We start from the raw sequence: 15,826 nt of genomic DNA on the forward strand, positions 1-15,826 counted from the left end.
CTTTTCATGTTATTTATATATATGTACAATATTATTTCGTATATTTATTCTGCATTAAATGCAAGAGCAGCTGGTTTGCTGTGACTTCCTGCAGAAACCAGCAGGTGGAGTCAGAGTCCTGGCTCATAAAACCAGTTTGATCTTCTTCTTCAGTAAAAACGAGGACATAAGTCAAAATCATACGTGTGTAGTATAGTTCAAAGTACAAATCTATGACTTTTAAAGTCAACATTTGTGAGATAATCATGAATTGTGACTTTCCAAGTCAAATAATAATAATAAATTAAATATGTAAAGGCAAAATTTGAGGTAGGAAGTCAAAACTCTGACGTCATAGATCCAACATGTGATGTGAAAGTTAAAATTAAGCAACACGAAGTCAAAACTATGACTTTTAAAGATAATCAGATGAAGCATTTTGCTCAACATTTGGGCTTTTTGATAATTCTGACTTAGAAAGTTTTGTCTTTCTAGCTCAAAATGTTGACTTCATCTTAATGAAGCAGTTACATCATCATCATCATACATTCATAAAGTTGTTTTTTCTTTCATTTTGTAAGATGATTAAGTGTTTTCACAGTGTGTGTTAGTACTTTTACTGCAGCAGAGTGTGTGTTAGTACTTTTACTGCAGCAGAGTGTGTGTACAGTGTGTGTTAGTACTTTTACTGCAGCAGAGTGTGTGTACAGAGTGTGTGTTAGTACTTTTACTGCAGCAGAGTGTGTGTACAGAGTGTGTGTTAGTACTTTTACTGCAGTACAGGAGCTGAGTACTTCCTGCACCTCTGCTCGTCCTTCACCCAGACTTGGATGCGCGCTCTCGCCCCCCTTGTCCCGCGGGAGCGCGCCCGGTCGCGGGCTCGCGCCCCCGGGTCTGTAGAGGCGGCTGCGAGCGGCGGCGGCGGCGGCAGAGTGAGGGGCAGCCAGCCGGAGACACACTGACCGCACCGGGAGCCTGCTCACTTCCAGCGGCTCGCACGGGACTTCAACAGCGGCTTCTGGGTTTACATTTCCGGGGCAGGAGGGAAAGGGGCGCCCCGCTTCTCCCGGACGCCGGTTGTTTGGAAGTTTAAACCCCGCTAAGCTAACCTGGGAGAGCGGAACAATGAGGGAGAGCCAGCCGGGCTGCCGGACCGCCACCGGCTGCCGCCGCCTCAGCTAACGGCTAGCTAGGAGCAACCGGGCGGTCAAAGCGACAAAACTCTCCCGTGGCGGATTATACACCGACTTTTAACGGTTTTCCGTGTCGTCTTAACACTTAAAAGTCGCTTTTCGCCGGTTAACGGCCACTTCTGGAGGGCTTCCTTTGGGAGAGAGCAAGTTTGGATATGGAGACGGACTCGCTGGCAGGCGACGTGGACTCTCTGCACGGCGGACTGAGCCTCCTGGATCCCCTGGTGGACCGGATCCTGGTGGACACCGTGTCCCAGCAGCAGGGATGGCTCCGAGTTTACGGTAAGAAAAACAGACACACCCGGGTGGGGTGGGGTGGGGTGGGGGGACGGGGACTTAACTGACCCCACAGCTACTGGTCTTGTTAACGGGGGTCGGCAGGTAGCCCGGAGAGCCAGGTAACGGCCGCGGGCCAAGGCCATGGCGGCACCGGCTGTGAGGTAACCGGAGCCGCCGCTGCTGCTGCTGCTGGTGTTAACCTTCACTTCACCCACACTGGCAGCAGGTCAGCCCCAGAGAGGTCAGAGGTCAGCCTCAGAGCAGCAGCACCCCAACCCCCAGCTGGGTTCAGGATCTAGTGTTCTGCCCAAGATCACTTTGGGGGGGTTGGGGGTGGCTTGGACCCCATGAGGCCCTTAAACCCAGTGGTTCCTAATAGTTCTCATGACAAGGGTCTCCCAAAATAGACCCTCAGCTGTTTAGACCAGAGCAGAAAGAAGTGAAGGTTTTTAGTTCTCTAATGAATTCTGCATGAAACCAAAACAATCACTTTTTTTTTTTAAAATCTTAAATCAAAATTAATCAATAAATTAATGGCTGGACTGGAACATGGGGGAGTAAGCATGCGTTCCTTCAGCCATTTTTAAAGGAGAACAAGCCAAGAAGGAAACCAGTGGTGGCGTTCGACGAGACGAGACGAGTCATTCGCTGAACTTTATTAAACCTTCGGCACATCACGCTAATAAACACGTCTTCATCACCTCGAGAGTCAAAAACCCGTGACGGGAGGCGGCCTGCACCCTTTCCGCAGCTTTCCTGCACTCTCACCTTATTTTTTGCCCTTTCCGCCTGTCTGCCGGCCTTTTCCCGGAGGTTGCTTCCCACCGTCTGCCCTCCCGAACTTTACGAGAACGTCTTTAGTTTCCCCCTAGTGTTGAGCTGAAGGTTATGATTATTGCTTCCAGCTCATCAGATTAGACGCCCCCCCCCCTCTTCAATACGCTGGTTTGTTGGTATTGGTTGGTCCCCTGTGGTGTTGCCTCCAGCTTTAAATGTTTTCACAGGCTTTATACGTTCTTACAATCGTTTGTGTGTAGTAGGAATAAAGCCGACGAGCCCGATGCTTCCTGTCTGCTGCTGTGATCAAAACACTGCAATAATACACTCAAAGACATCAACACTCACCTTGTGTTTATGAAACTATACTAAGGTAGTTTATTCTCATTTCTTTGACTTGTGGAATAAGAGTCATAAGAGACGTCACTGCGGTGTGTAGGTGCGAGAGTGGTGCCTGAGGAAAGGTCAGGGGTCGCTAAAAACACGAGCGTTCATCCTCCGGGAGTGTAAATATCCACATGGAAACACAACCGCAAGGTTTTCGTGCTGCCTTGTCGTGGAATAAAAGGTTCGCGGGTCATTAGAACTGTAAGGGTTTGCCTTCCAGACAATGTGAATGTTCACATGTTGGCAGTAGTCGCCTGAATGTCCCGCTCCGGACCGCAGTGACCGACCGACCTGCGGGGCAAAAACTGGGCGAAATAACTCCGCTTTTCTCCGTTGACGCCCCGGCAGCAGATCCTGAAGTGGCAGCGGCTCGTCGGATGTTCCCCTCCAGGACTTTTGCTGCTTTTTATTCCTTAAAATAAAAGTTTCAGACAGCTGCGAAACTTTAAGTCACTCTGCGGTGACGAGGTTGTCGTGTTCCCCCTCCCCTCCGTTCGTTCAGGAAATGATCGAGCTCCCGATGACGCCGTTGCTCGCAGTCGGAGAACGCTCGAGTCGCTCACCTGAACGGCATCTGATCGGTTCGCAAGTCAGGACGCCTTCAGGACGCTTTCTGCTGCACAGATACGAACTTTTCTTTCTTTAATGTGAGGAAGTGACGCTGAATCGCTTTCGTCGCTGGTCCACCTAAATAAAAACTTATTGCAGGTATTTCGATGTCGGCCGATAACGTAGACGAGATAACAAAGATATGTCGTTCGTCCATCGGGGGGCGCCGACGGGGCGATTGTTACACGGTAAAGCGTCGCGCTCAGGACGTATCTGGGTCACAATTCTTTTAAAAAACAAATCCAAGGGATCCGTATCGAGATTGTTTTTTTATTTTATGTGTTTACGATGAAAAACGACTATCGGCTGATATATCGTCATTGTATTTATTAAACTCCCAAATATCGATATCAGTATCCGCTTTAAAACCCAGTATTGATGTTTTTTTAAGGATCTACGGAGGCTCACTTTTCGTAGTTATACCTACGAAAAGTAATGCGCTATAATTCGTATATAAGCCACGAGGCGGTTACATTTCTCATGAGGCGGCGACCTCGAGTGGCCTCAGCAATCATGGCGGGATCCACGGAGGAAGTCAGAGGAAGTATAAAGAGCGTCAAAGTCCATGCAGGGAGGAGGACGTGTCCCGCGTGAAACCAAAAGTCAGCGTTGTCTTATTTTAAGTTACGTAAGTTAAGTCACGTGATTTACTTACTGCGCGTCACTAACGTAACTTACTTATTTTAACCGCGAGCTTCTCCTAAACCTGACCAAACTGCGGCCGTTTCACAACGTTAACCACAACGTGTTTGTCGTTACCACGACGACGGCGAAGGTCCGGTACGCCTGTTGCTGGACGTTCGTGGGATTATGCACGAAAAACGGTGCGTTACTTCTCGTAAGATACCTACGAACCGTTGCACGAGGATACGTTGATCTGTGACAACAGATTTTACGTTCCCGTTGATCGGTCTTTACGAAAATAACCGCACGGACGCCGAAGATCGTCTTAATCTGTCGATGCATATATTAAGCGTAGCGCTGAAACTATGGATCACTTTCGTCATCAGTTAATTGTACCGTTATTTTCTTGATTGATGCATTAATAGATTTGTTTGTAAAGCTTTAAAAAAATTGTGAAAAAAGTCCAGTATCTGAAGACTTTCAGTTTACTCGTATTTAAGACGACGAAAAGCAGCGAGTTTGAGTAATTGTTTCAGCTCTAATTACACGTGTATACGAGCAGTCCCGTGAAAGCTGAACAAAGCGCCGGGATCCCGCGTGGAGGGGAAAAAAAAACAGATTCAAGAATTTTATGAATTTTTAAAATGCGGAGACGGGGTTTGTGTTTTAAATTTAAATCAGCCCAAGTAGTTGTTTTTTAAGTGTGCAGCAGCGTTTGTTCTCACGCTCCCTGAACGCAGCACTGGTATCTGTGGAAGCAGGACGGGGTCAGGATGTTTTCTCTGCCTCCCCCCCCCCTGGGTTGGCAGAGCGTGATGTCAGCATCCAGTTTGTGGCGGTGATCTCACCCGGCAGGACTCCGGCTCTGGCATCGGATCCTCGCTGCCATCCGCGCAAGCTCACATACCTCAAATAGATTCAACAAAGGCTGCTGCCTTCAGAAGCACCTCCCTCAGTAAAAACGCACAAGCGAGGTCTTTGTGTTGTTGCTGCAGGTAGTTTAGTCACGCTCACGCTTTTAGATGTTGAGCTCACAGCGTGCGGTCGGGGAGGCTGAGGTCAGCGGGTGACGCCGTTCATCTTCCCTTCATCATCAACGGATCGTAGATGAGGTCATCGCGTTGGGTTCATGCTGATTTACTGCAAGAAACATCTACATTTGCACTCACCTTTTAACCTGGGTTATTGATCAATGAATGCCAACACATTTCTGGATTTTAAGACTTTTATGAGGAAGAAAAAACAGAGCATTCAGTTTATAATCAAAAAGATTGTCATTTGATTATATTATGCATCAGTATATCAGCAAGGATCAAACAATTAATCGAAATATTATCAAAATCGCAATGCGGCCATGTGCAGATGGCAGAATAATGTCGATAAAGGTAAAATGTGAGAAAACATCATTATGATGCAGTAGCGCGGTGCAGCAGAGACAGATGTTGCTCTCCAGATGTGAGACAACATGTCTGTTTGGTACAAATGTCACATCAACATCATGATTTATTTTTTTAATTGTGACGTAAAAATGATCATTCACACTAATGGTGAATCATATTGCCGTCGTAATATCAGTCAGCAATCGCAGTATGATTATTATTTTACCGTATCGTGCAGTAGCGCTGTCAGAATTGGCCGAAAATGACATTCGATTATTCTTTCCAACAAAAAAACACACACAGGTTCGAACTATTTGAATATCTTTTTTTTTGCGCATTATGTCCGTAAGATGGTAAACCAATACAATGAGAGACACAACTACTTAAAGGTATATTTGTAACGGTAGCTCGCATACAACTTCCACAGTTTTGCTTTGCCGCCTCCGACTCCCAAACACCAGGTCTGGTTTTTAGTTTGTTTGGATGTATAAAACCTCTTAAAGCCCACCGGGTCGCCCTCCTGAGCTACGTCTGAGCTGCTTAGATCGCGCATACAGAAACACACGCCTAAACAGAATCACATCGTTAGATCATTCAGTTCATTTTACAGTCCGTATAATCCATCCAGATCTACCGATAAACGGGAGAGAGAATCTAATTCGATTATTTTCTTCTAAAACTGAATCCCAGAATGAAAAAAAACTGAATCCATGCGAAAACTACAGCGACCTTCGGCTTTCGTCCCTTCAGCTGAAGTTTTCCGGTGTTTCCGGACGGGGCTTTTTGGATGAGTAATGATGTCTGTGCCGCCGTTACCACACGGCTGTTATTCGCTCGTTCCAGCTCGACCTACATTTCATCATCAGTCAGCGACGCCGGGTGACTCCTCCACATGTGGAGGAGTAAAATAAACGTGTTCCTCCTTCTGTCGTGAAGAGAAGCTGTCAAATTGTTTTGGGAAATCCTGTTGACTCTCTCACCAGTACTCAGAGATGGGGACACACTATAGTTCTGATTCAGGACTGTGTCAGTCTGGGCCAGCTGGTCTTGACATCGTGGTTTCACTGCGGCACGAGAGACACCGTTCCTTGTTCACGTCACGATTATTTTAAATAGGTTTGATATTTTTTATTCAGACTGAAGACCTGCTACGTTAAACCAGCACCCTGAGGGGCTGCGTCGGTGGGAGAGACGGGCTTTTACAACTTTGGAAAGTTATCACAGCGGCAACAGTTTAATCTGCTGTCACGACGGCCGCGAGGTAAAGGGCAGAAACACAGCGTCAGCGTTGCGAAGTCACCTACCAGGATGCTTGCGTTCACGTGACTGGCCAACACTCGGGTCGGTCTGAACGCAGCCTTAGGATCGTCATTGTCTCGTGTTTGCAGAGAAATAATAATAATACTAACAAAGATCTCACCGAAACAGGGGGAAAACTGTGAGGAGGACGTAATAATCCGGTTGAGGTTTGAGCCACAGCTCGGCCGAAGTTCAGCTCTCTCTGAGGAAGTTCTGGCTGTTCCTCGTTGCCCTCGCCTCCATCCACCATCTGAATTTAGCATCTGTCCTCTGTTTCTTTGCCTTGTCTGCACAAACTGCTGCACACATAGTTTTTCGTGTGTGTTTCGGTACAGGGACAGGTGAGAATTTGTGTTCTCTCAAGAGTTTTTGGCTTAGCTTGTAACAGGACTAACAGTATATTTAATAGTCCACCTTTCAGTGTGTTGTCTTCTGTATTTACTCAGTTGCTCAGTATGTGCTCCTGTCTGACTGGCGAATAGCCGGGATGTTGTGGGTCTGGTCTTTCTTTCAGTAATCTGGAGGTCTTTGCCAGCCTTGATAAGAGTCAGATGTTTCAGCTGGGTGTCAGTCAGAGACAGGTCCAGGACGTGCTTAGCCTAGCTTAGCACAAAGACTGGAAGCAGGGGGAAACTGCTCCATCAAAAAAGAATCCCCCCCCCCCGGTCCAATCAAAGTGATTCTGATGATGTGCCTGTCTTTGGTTAAGCTGGAGATGAATTTATGATCTTTTCCAGCTTTAATAAGCGACACGATGATCTTCAGTGCGTCCGCTGTACGGACTGAGGGCTGAGCCCGTCGCTGCTGTTTTAATCCGCCTCTGTGTCGGCTCATTGAAAGCACCGACAAAGTGTATTATCCAGAGAAAGGCTGCTGTACATAAGCCTATTAAAGCTGACTGCAGACGGACGCCTGAACGCAGGATTTGTCCTTTTTCTCCCCTCCCTCCCCCAGAAGTTACATGAGAACATATGTTGTATAATTTCATCTTCTGATTGATTAATCCTGAGCCGTGACGTGTCCTGTCAGATTAAATATGTTATATAGTTTTCACTCGGGATAATTGAATGTCACGCTGTAGATTAGCGGTATGTTGTAGCGCTGGTATGAGGTTTCGATTATTAATTTAGGATTATTTCCGGCTGTTGAGCGCTCACGGGTTTGATTGAATAATGTATTTGATTTTATAGCAGCTTTCGTGAAGGTTTGACTCAACGTTAATATTCGGACCAAAATCTTGGCCACAAACTGTAGTGACAATTATTTGTGATGATTATTTATCATATAATCGTTTATTATTTATTGTTGAGGAACTAATTATTCTGATTTGATACGAACTTTCTGACTTTGAGAAGGATTTCGATATGTTTTTTTGGGGGTTCTCAATGTTTTAACCCATTATGTTGTGTCTTTCTACACTGTAAAGTTTATTAGGGTTAGCGTGTTTCCTGTTGAAAGGTGAGGAGCAGCACAGAACACGAGGCTTACAGGAGCTGATGTAGATTTTGCAGCGTCTGCGGATACAATACGACAAATATAGGCTAATTAGTACATTTCACATGCACAGTTCTACTCATCCTCAACGCATTTCAAAAGCCGTATTTACTGTATGTCTTTGAATAATAAACGAGTCGCTATTCCAAATATCAGCCCTGATTTATCAGAAGCACAAAATAAAAATTGCATTAAGCTTGTTACGAAAACTTAAAATCCCACCAAAAAATAGAAACGTAATGGGTAAAAAGTTAGCGTTACTACTTATTGTCACGATTAATCTGCTGATTATTGTTTTGGTTCATCGTTTGCTCTATGAAATGTCAAAAGAATAGGGAACAAATGACATCACATCATAACTTTGCAGAGTCCAAAGCGACGTCTTGTTTTGTCTGACCCAAAGATATTCAGTTTACTGCGACGCATGACAGAGAGAAGCAGCAAATCATCACGTTTGAGAAGCTGGAACCTGAGAATGTGTGGCATGTTTCGATATTTGACATCGCACGTTGCTCTGTTACCGTTTAAAAGCCGACGTAAGATCTAAAGAGGCTGCAGGTTCCCTCTGAGGGGGTCAGAGGTCGGGACAGGAAGGTTTCCCCTCCATCTGTTCCGCGGCAGGACGCTGTCGGTGAAGCCTTCGGGTGTTTGAACCGACGGAGGCCGGCTGTGACGCTGCCCGCTGAGATTTTCAGCCGTCATGTTGGACGGGGATTGTGGGAGTTTGTCGTCTTCGGGCCAATTCGCACCTGAGGTCCCTGCTGGAGGATTGGACCGCAGCCAGACTGACGTTTGGTTCGCGTTTCCTCCGAGGCTGCACGTGCGAAACGAGCAGATATTCACTCTGTTAAATGATGTTTTCATTCATCGTCTTCCAGTTATTACAGCGATAAAAACAGATGGAAACACCTTAAGTCCAAAACATTCAACTTAATTCAGGCGTCTGATGCAGTGGTTCCCAACCTGGGATGATGAGACGATTAACGGAGGAGGAGAGCAGAAAACCCTCAAAAGTTATGCTTATTTTATCAGACTTCCCTCTAATCTTGGCTTTTTTTCTTATAAATTATGGCAAATGTTTCTTCTTCAGGACTGTTTGTATAAAACAAAATACTGGTTGAACTGCAACCGATGACCTCTTCCACCTCTTCTTAGTAATTAATAACTCTTAATATTCTCAACGGACGCTTGTCTCTTTTCTCCAAACTTTCTCTTGGCATTATCCCCAAAAGTTCCCACAATCGTTGTTGCTTCAAAAATAAAAATTAATAATTTGAACTCAGTTTCTTCCCAGACCAGTTTTAACCCTGGATGTGAACAAAGGAAATGGCCAATTTCTTTCCATATTTTCGTGACTAAAGTTCTTCCTGTGTGCTGTTTATCTGAAAGAAAGGAAGATCAATATGCTGACTTACACTAATAAAAGAAAGACAGTGTAAAAACTGATGTTTGTAAAGTGGGAATCAGTGATGTTAACTCCACACTGTTATTAACAGGTAGTTAAAGCAATAGGTGGGTGCTGCATGCAGCCCGGTGCCGGTGAGCGGGTCCAGGTCTGCGTGGTGGTCTTCAGGACAATGGAGGCCGATCAGGGGAGGAAATGGAAAGTTCCTTACGGGCCCGGCTGTTATCAGGATGGGGGGCGTTGAGGCAGGATTTCCCTTCTGAAACAAAACAAGAGTCGAGCTTCTGTGGACAAAAATAAGCTGCTGTCTATTTCAGGACACACAGTGGAAAAACACAGGAGGAGGGTCCAGACTGATCAGGTCTTCGACTAATGAGACGGTTGCTGACTGCTGATAAACTCGCGGTGAGCAGTCAGCGATGTTGTGCTGTTACTTTATCGTCAGGCCACGCTGATCCAGAGCTGCCGTTTAATAACAAACAAGTGACACAACAGTGTTAATGTCAGATATTTTATTAAATAGAGCTGAACATCAGTTCAGGCCAGCTGCAGCACATTTCTTGTTTTGTGTTGCATTAATCTTTCACTTGGTATCTGGTTAAAATGGTCTGTGTGGCCGCACGCTCGGGTTTCTCCAGCCGACATCTTCCTGTTGAAGCCCTGAACCAGTTTTCTTGTTTGCATGTGGTGTCAGATGTCAGGTTGCTGCAGACAGCAGGAAGTAATCAGATTACTCCAGGTGTAAACACGCTGATGGCCTACAGGGCAGAGGTGGATCCCAGTGTCACTGACGGTGAACGGCTGCAGATTAAAGCTGTACGCTGGATCGAACACGGCTGCTCATAGATTAAATGGAGACTCGGACCGAAAACTGCTGCATTTCCTCGACAGTTGGTGTTTTTGGCTGCTTTCCGTGTCGAGCAGTTTTGAGTTCTTCGTGTTCTTCGCAGTGACCTCCGAGTGAGTTCGAACTTCCTGTTTTCTGGAAGTGCCGTCCGTCCTCAGATCAGTGACGGCAGCCCTCCAGCAGAGACTTGTGGGAAATTTACCCAGGATTCCTGAGGGCCGTGTCCCTCCCTCTGCTGGCATCCAGCGGCTGATTTATTGGTCTCTTTATGGCCGCTGGTTATTTTTAGCTGGAGGCTGCGGCTGCTGCTGGGTCTCTCTGCTGGTTTCCGGCAGAATAGAGATGAGATGTCGACAAAGTGGCGTGTAATGGAACAGCAGCCCCCCCCCCCCCCTCTGAGTTTTGAGTTTTGTGGCTCTCCTCTGTCGTCCTCCGGGTTGTTTCCACCTGATTAACTTCCTCTCAGACTCTCTGTTTGTCTTCTCTCCTCTCGTGTTGTTTCCTTTCGTTGCTCAGTGATTTTGAGGAGCAGAGATGTTTTGTTTGATCTCCTGTCTGGGCGTAATGCCAGTAAATGAATTAGATTCCACATTTCAAGTCAGATTCAGGCTGCGTCAAGAGTCCTGGACCCTAACCCTGGCCCACGCAGAGAGCTCAGCACCTGAACCGACCTGTTACCACAAAAATCTCGACATCAATTCCAGGCCTGACCTTTAAATGTCATAAATGACAACCTGAACTGTACTTGGGGTAAAAAAAGGTTCAGAGACGACTGCTGGTGTGGGCGCTATAGGTAATTATTAGCCAGACACAGAGAGCATCTCAAAACACAAACCCATCAGCAGATCCAGAGAGATGAAATCGCTGGACTTGCTGAGTCCTGACTCCGGCTCCTGTTCAGGGGAAATATCCGGGAGATTCCCAGGTGAAGCTGCAGGTGTGAAGAGACTGACTGTCAGCTGATCTGAGAGGTGCGAATGATTTTCTGTTCTCTGTGGAGTCGATGCTTCCTGCTGCATCAAACTGCCAGAACTAAACGTTTAGCTCTTATTCTGTAGAAACACGGCGTTCACATCACAAAGTAACCTGCCAAGAACGCACACCTGCACATGTTCATCGGCCAGAGGTGAGCCAGGGTTCAACTTTTACATTTTTTTTGGCGATTGAGAGGAGGGTGATTGTAAACCCTGTCTCCATGACAACTGAGCAAACTCCATCCACTGAGGAAGATGGTGAGATGCAGTTGAAAGCTCCCGGAAGATTTTTGTCAAAGATTATTGCAGTTGGAGAAGTGTGTGTGTCCTTCTTCCTTCCCTGCGTCCGGTTTCCTGTCTCACTCTTTGATTCAGCTCATCTCCCTCTCAGTCTGGACTCCAAGTTATTACAACTACAAGCGACGTCTTGTTTTTGGCTTCGACAAAACGGGGCAGTGACGTGGGAGGAGCTATTTCAGGCGCCTGCGGTTTCACAAGTAAAAGTTTTTCCCATAAACGACGTTCTGTGACTCACAGTTGAAGTACTCCTTCGGCTTGGATGGACACGAGACTCTGCTCGTTGAATCATCAGTACAAAAGATGAACAGCTGTACAACTTAAGAACAAGGAGAGATGTCAACTACAACTCCCAAGGTGCATTTCTGCAACAAACATCCAATCACCAAGCTGTTGCGTGCGCGGGTGGAAGCTAAAGATTACGATGTTGAGAGAACTGAAAACAGAATCTGCAGATTAAATCAGTTCACTTATAAATTCGTAGTCACTTTTGGGTGAATTCGGCCGCTATGGCGCCGCGTTTCGTTCCCAGCTGTAACAACAAAGTGTTTTTGAATTTGCCTCCGCTCTGATTCACGCCTCTGACTGACCTCTTCTCCAACGGCAACGGGAGCAGAGACTCGTGGGTATTGAACATGCTAAGACCCGTCCATCATACCGAAATAGCGGACAAAACGTGATTTCTTAGAAACAGAGTTGAAAGAACGAAGGCTAGTGGTCAAAGCACAAACCTGCAGGGTCGTCACATTATCCAGGAGAGTTTCTCTGTTCACTGAGAATATCATTTAAAGAAACTGTTCAAATAGGAATACTCTTCCAGACGGCCTCTCTCACCTCGCAACTCTATTAAACTTTACTTACTTTTTCTTCTTCCTTTTTATTAGATAGCGACAGTTAAGATATAGACAGGCACCAGTCGTGACGACCATGAGCGTGAATCCTGTGGCAGATGCTGGTGAAAGTTGCGCATGTGGACATGACTGAACTGCGTCTGTCTCAGGAAAGCTGAAGAGTTGACAGTGACCTGCGAGAGGTCAGATTATTTAGTCTTTAACCACAGTTCCTGATTGAAAATGTCCTGTTATCAGACTGTACTTTTTTAGTTCTTGTTTAAACTAAGTGCTTTGGCGGGAGAACTGAAACGAGTAGTCGATTAATCCATTAGTCGAACGTCAGAAAATGAATTTGCTGTTTTTCTGTGTTTTGTATCGCTGTAAACTGAGTATCGTTGAGTTTTGGACATTTGAAGACGTCAGCTTGAACTCTGGGAAACTGATGGACTGGCTGAACTGACTCTCAGGCCCTGTTGTCTGTTGGCGGGCGGTTGGAGGAGGACTTGGCTCCGTCCAGGACTCCTCGGCTTAGCCTGCCTGGGTCTTAGCTCTGACCTACATGCAGCGTCACCCTGGACACCAGCCACTTGGTTATCCAATAAATACTGACATGTGGGTCACATGCTGGGGCAGCGTGTCCTTTAAAGCCTCGACTCGTTACAGCACGACAGGAAGAAGAAGGTTTACTGGAAGTTAGAGACGGTTGTTTCAAACAGGGAAGGAGCTGGAGAAGTTATTTTCCAACTTGTTTCAGATCCATTCATTCACAAAGTGTATTAACTGGTGACAGAGTATTAAAAAAATATGCTGAAAATAACTTTCTAAACTTCTCCTGAGAACTTTATGGGATCTTTATAGACTTGAGTTATGTAGCAGTGTTGGATGCTTTTTTCGCTGTATGCAGGTAGCAGGTAATGTTGTGTTGTCCTGTTTTACTTCATTTTGTGCCACTGAAACCACAAATTGCTGTAAAGGATGAAGAAGTTTGTTTGCTTGCTGTCACAGTAGTACAACATCGATATCAATATGTTTTTGGAAGTGTTATAAAAGAAAGGTATCAGACTGGTTTGTGATGTTAATTCCCCCCAAAAATCACTGCGTTTACTGTCTGGACGCTGTGACTCTGACCTTTGACCTTTAGTTGCTGGAAACACTTTTACTCAGTGTGACTCAAAGCCTCACATGTCTAAACAACAAACCTCCTCGTTCCCGTATGATTCAACATGCAGAGTCAGTCCTGCAGGGATTTTTGCATCATGCTTCCTTCTTCTTCTTCTTCTTCTTCTTCTTCTTCTGCTTCTGCTGAGCTTTTCCATGTGTTAAATCATCAGTAGAGTGCAGCAAAGTTACATGTCTGTCCTCTGATCTCTGGTCTTATGTCGTCCCTCATGACTGAAGAAGATGGGTTTTCTAACCAGACAAAGTCAGGGGCGTCCGTGTCGCCTCCCTGTGGGACGCCGCTCCTGTTTCCTGTCTGAACACAGAGGCCTCGGGCCCTGCAGAGGGAGGGGGCACATTCTTTAATGTTTATGAATATTTATAAGCTCCCCGAGGCCTGAGAGCACGGAGATTTAACCTCTTGAACCCCACTGATCCACCGGTGGTCAGTCAGTGCAAACTCATGCTGTGCAGCTGAGCTTTGTTCAAACCCGCAGAACTTTATTTTAAATTCTAGTGGACGTTTCCAAAGATGCCAAACATGTCAGGCTGAATGTTGGGGGGGAAAATATCTTTTTAAAATGATGCTGCAGTAAAAAACATGGAGTCTTGGTTTGAATTTCATCATAAAGCTTCAATTAAGAGCTGGAACAACGTGATGCAGTATAGATACAGTGTGTGATACTGTCAGACAGAGTGGAATACGATTGTAAACCCACAACATACTAAAACCAGATTTTAAGAGGTTAAAGTACTTGATGTGGTGATATTTTGGGCCCTTTTCTCTTTATATTTGGCCATTTATATTACAAAACCTCCAGAATTTCCTTCTTGTCAACATGGAACATCTTCTGAAACACGTACTAGGTTTTTCAGGGGCTTTCCACCACCTGATTACTGTTCCCAAGGTCAAGGAGGAAGTTTCATGCTTAAAATTACATTTATATTATCAGTGGATAATTTAAGCACAATGGTGTTTTCCATTAATCTTATTACAGCCTTATATTTGAATCGGCAGCAAACTGAAATAAGACTTGACGTCAGTATTTCTATATTTACTGTATGACAAAGGTCTGTATTCTTATCTTGTAATCTGAAATCTTGAATATAAAGAAATGATGATTTCTTCAAAAACAAAGCCTGACCATCAGCTCTTTTGTGTCACTCATCAATAAAAAAATCCAAAGATTGTGAATTATTAAGAAACAACAAGAAGCCTGACACACTAAACTGTGTGCGCAGTTTCAGTTTCTAGCCTGTTCATAGGGGAAACCACAGTCTGCTGGTTTGGTCTTTGCTGAAACCTGATTGGCCGGGCTTAAAGAAGACTTTGTGTTCATCTGCCACTCACTTCCTCCCAGGAAGACAGTCACCAGCCTGTTGAGAAAGAGCGAGACAGCAGCTCGAACTCGCCGTCAACATGAAGACGAACCCGACGAGTCCTCAGCGGTCAGAAATGTGTTAAGGTAGTATGTCCCTGTTGGAGCGCAGCTGTCGGCAAACCAGCTGTTTTGGAGGCCTCCATCTGCTCTCTCCTGCTGCCTGGAGGCAGTCTGTGTGTGCTGGACCATGAGTGGAAGTAAAACCCCCCCTGAGGGCTGCGAGGGTCCAGTCCAGAGTCCGTGTAAGGCGCCGTCCCGCTGGCACCATTACAGGAGGCCTTGGCAGAGAACCGACCCCCGGCCTGCTCCTGAGCAGCCATTGGATAGATACAGGTGGAGAACATCTGCCTGCCTGGCACCAAGGGCAGCCAAGATGGCCGCCCCTAGGGGCAAAGGGCAAAACACAGAGCCTCTTCACCTGCGGCTGCTCAGCCTCCCAAGGTTCAACACCGCCCCAAATGACCGCAGCAGAAATCAACCCTCCACAGGCTACGAAGGCCAGACGAGGACCGGCTCCCTGCCCAGGATCTTCCCTTACTTCAGGTCCCTTTCTGAGCCCGGTACAGGCAGCGACCCGGGGAGGACGGCGATCCGGAAGGTGGGGTCGGACGCAGAGCGAAGAGCTCCCTCCGTCAGCAGCTTCCTCACCTCGTTCTCTCGGAGGATCAGCAGAGTCCTCAGGGACCAACCAGAACCCGAAGGAGAGTCTGGTAGGACAGTTAACATTTACCTGGTTTTATTCCGCGTTCATGTCATTCTGACAGAAGGTGATGGGACAGATTGTGTTCACGTCACCGGACAACTCCAGACAGCTGTTTGACTGCAGAGTTGGTCGTGCGAAGGTTAACAAATTACCGTTCACTGATGATGTAACAGTACGTCCACGAAAAAATCACCCAAACCCATCGGA

At 46.2% G+C, this 15,826-nt stretch overlaps 1 protein-coding gene across 4 annotated transcripts in view; it reads left to right on the forward strand.

The window, feature by feature from the left end:
- Positions 1–813: 813 nt before the first annotated feature.
- Positions 814–15,826, forward strand: part of rasal2 (RAS protein activator like 2) — an 86,978-nt gene continuing 71,965 nt past the window's right edge. For 3 of the 4 annotated variants that reach the window (XM_044219685.1, XM_044219686.1, XM_044219687.1), the window contains exon 1: positions 14,907–15,626. In XM_044219685.1, coding sequence (XP_044075620.1) covers positions 15,104–15,626 — 523 coding nt within the window. In that variant the 5' untranslated portion in view covers positions 14,907–15,103. Of the gene's footprint in view, positions 1,455–14,906; positions 15,627–15,826 lie in introns of those variants that run through there. The other variant, XM_044219688.1, reaches the window with a different exon arrangement.

Source organism: Siniperca chuatsi, linkage group LG13 (assembly GCF_020085105.1).
Source record: "Siniperca chuatsi isolate FFG_IHB_CAS linkage group LG13, ASM2008510v1, whole genome shotgun sequence".
NCBI classification, from domain to species: Eukaryota; Metazoa; Chordata; class Actinopteri; order Centrarchiformes; family Sinipercidae; genus Siniperca; species Siniperca chuatsi.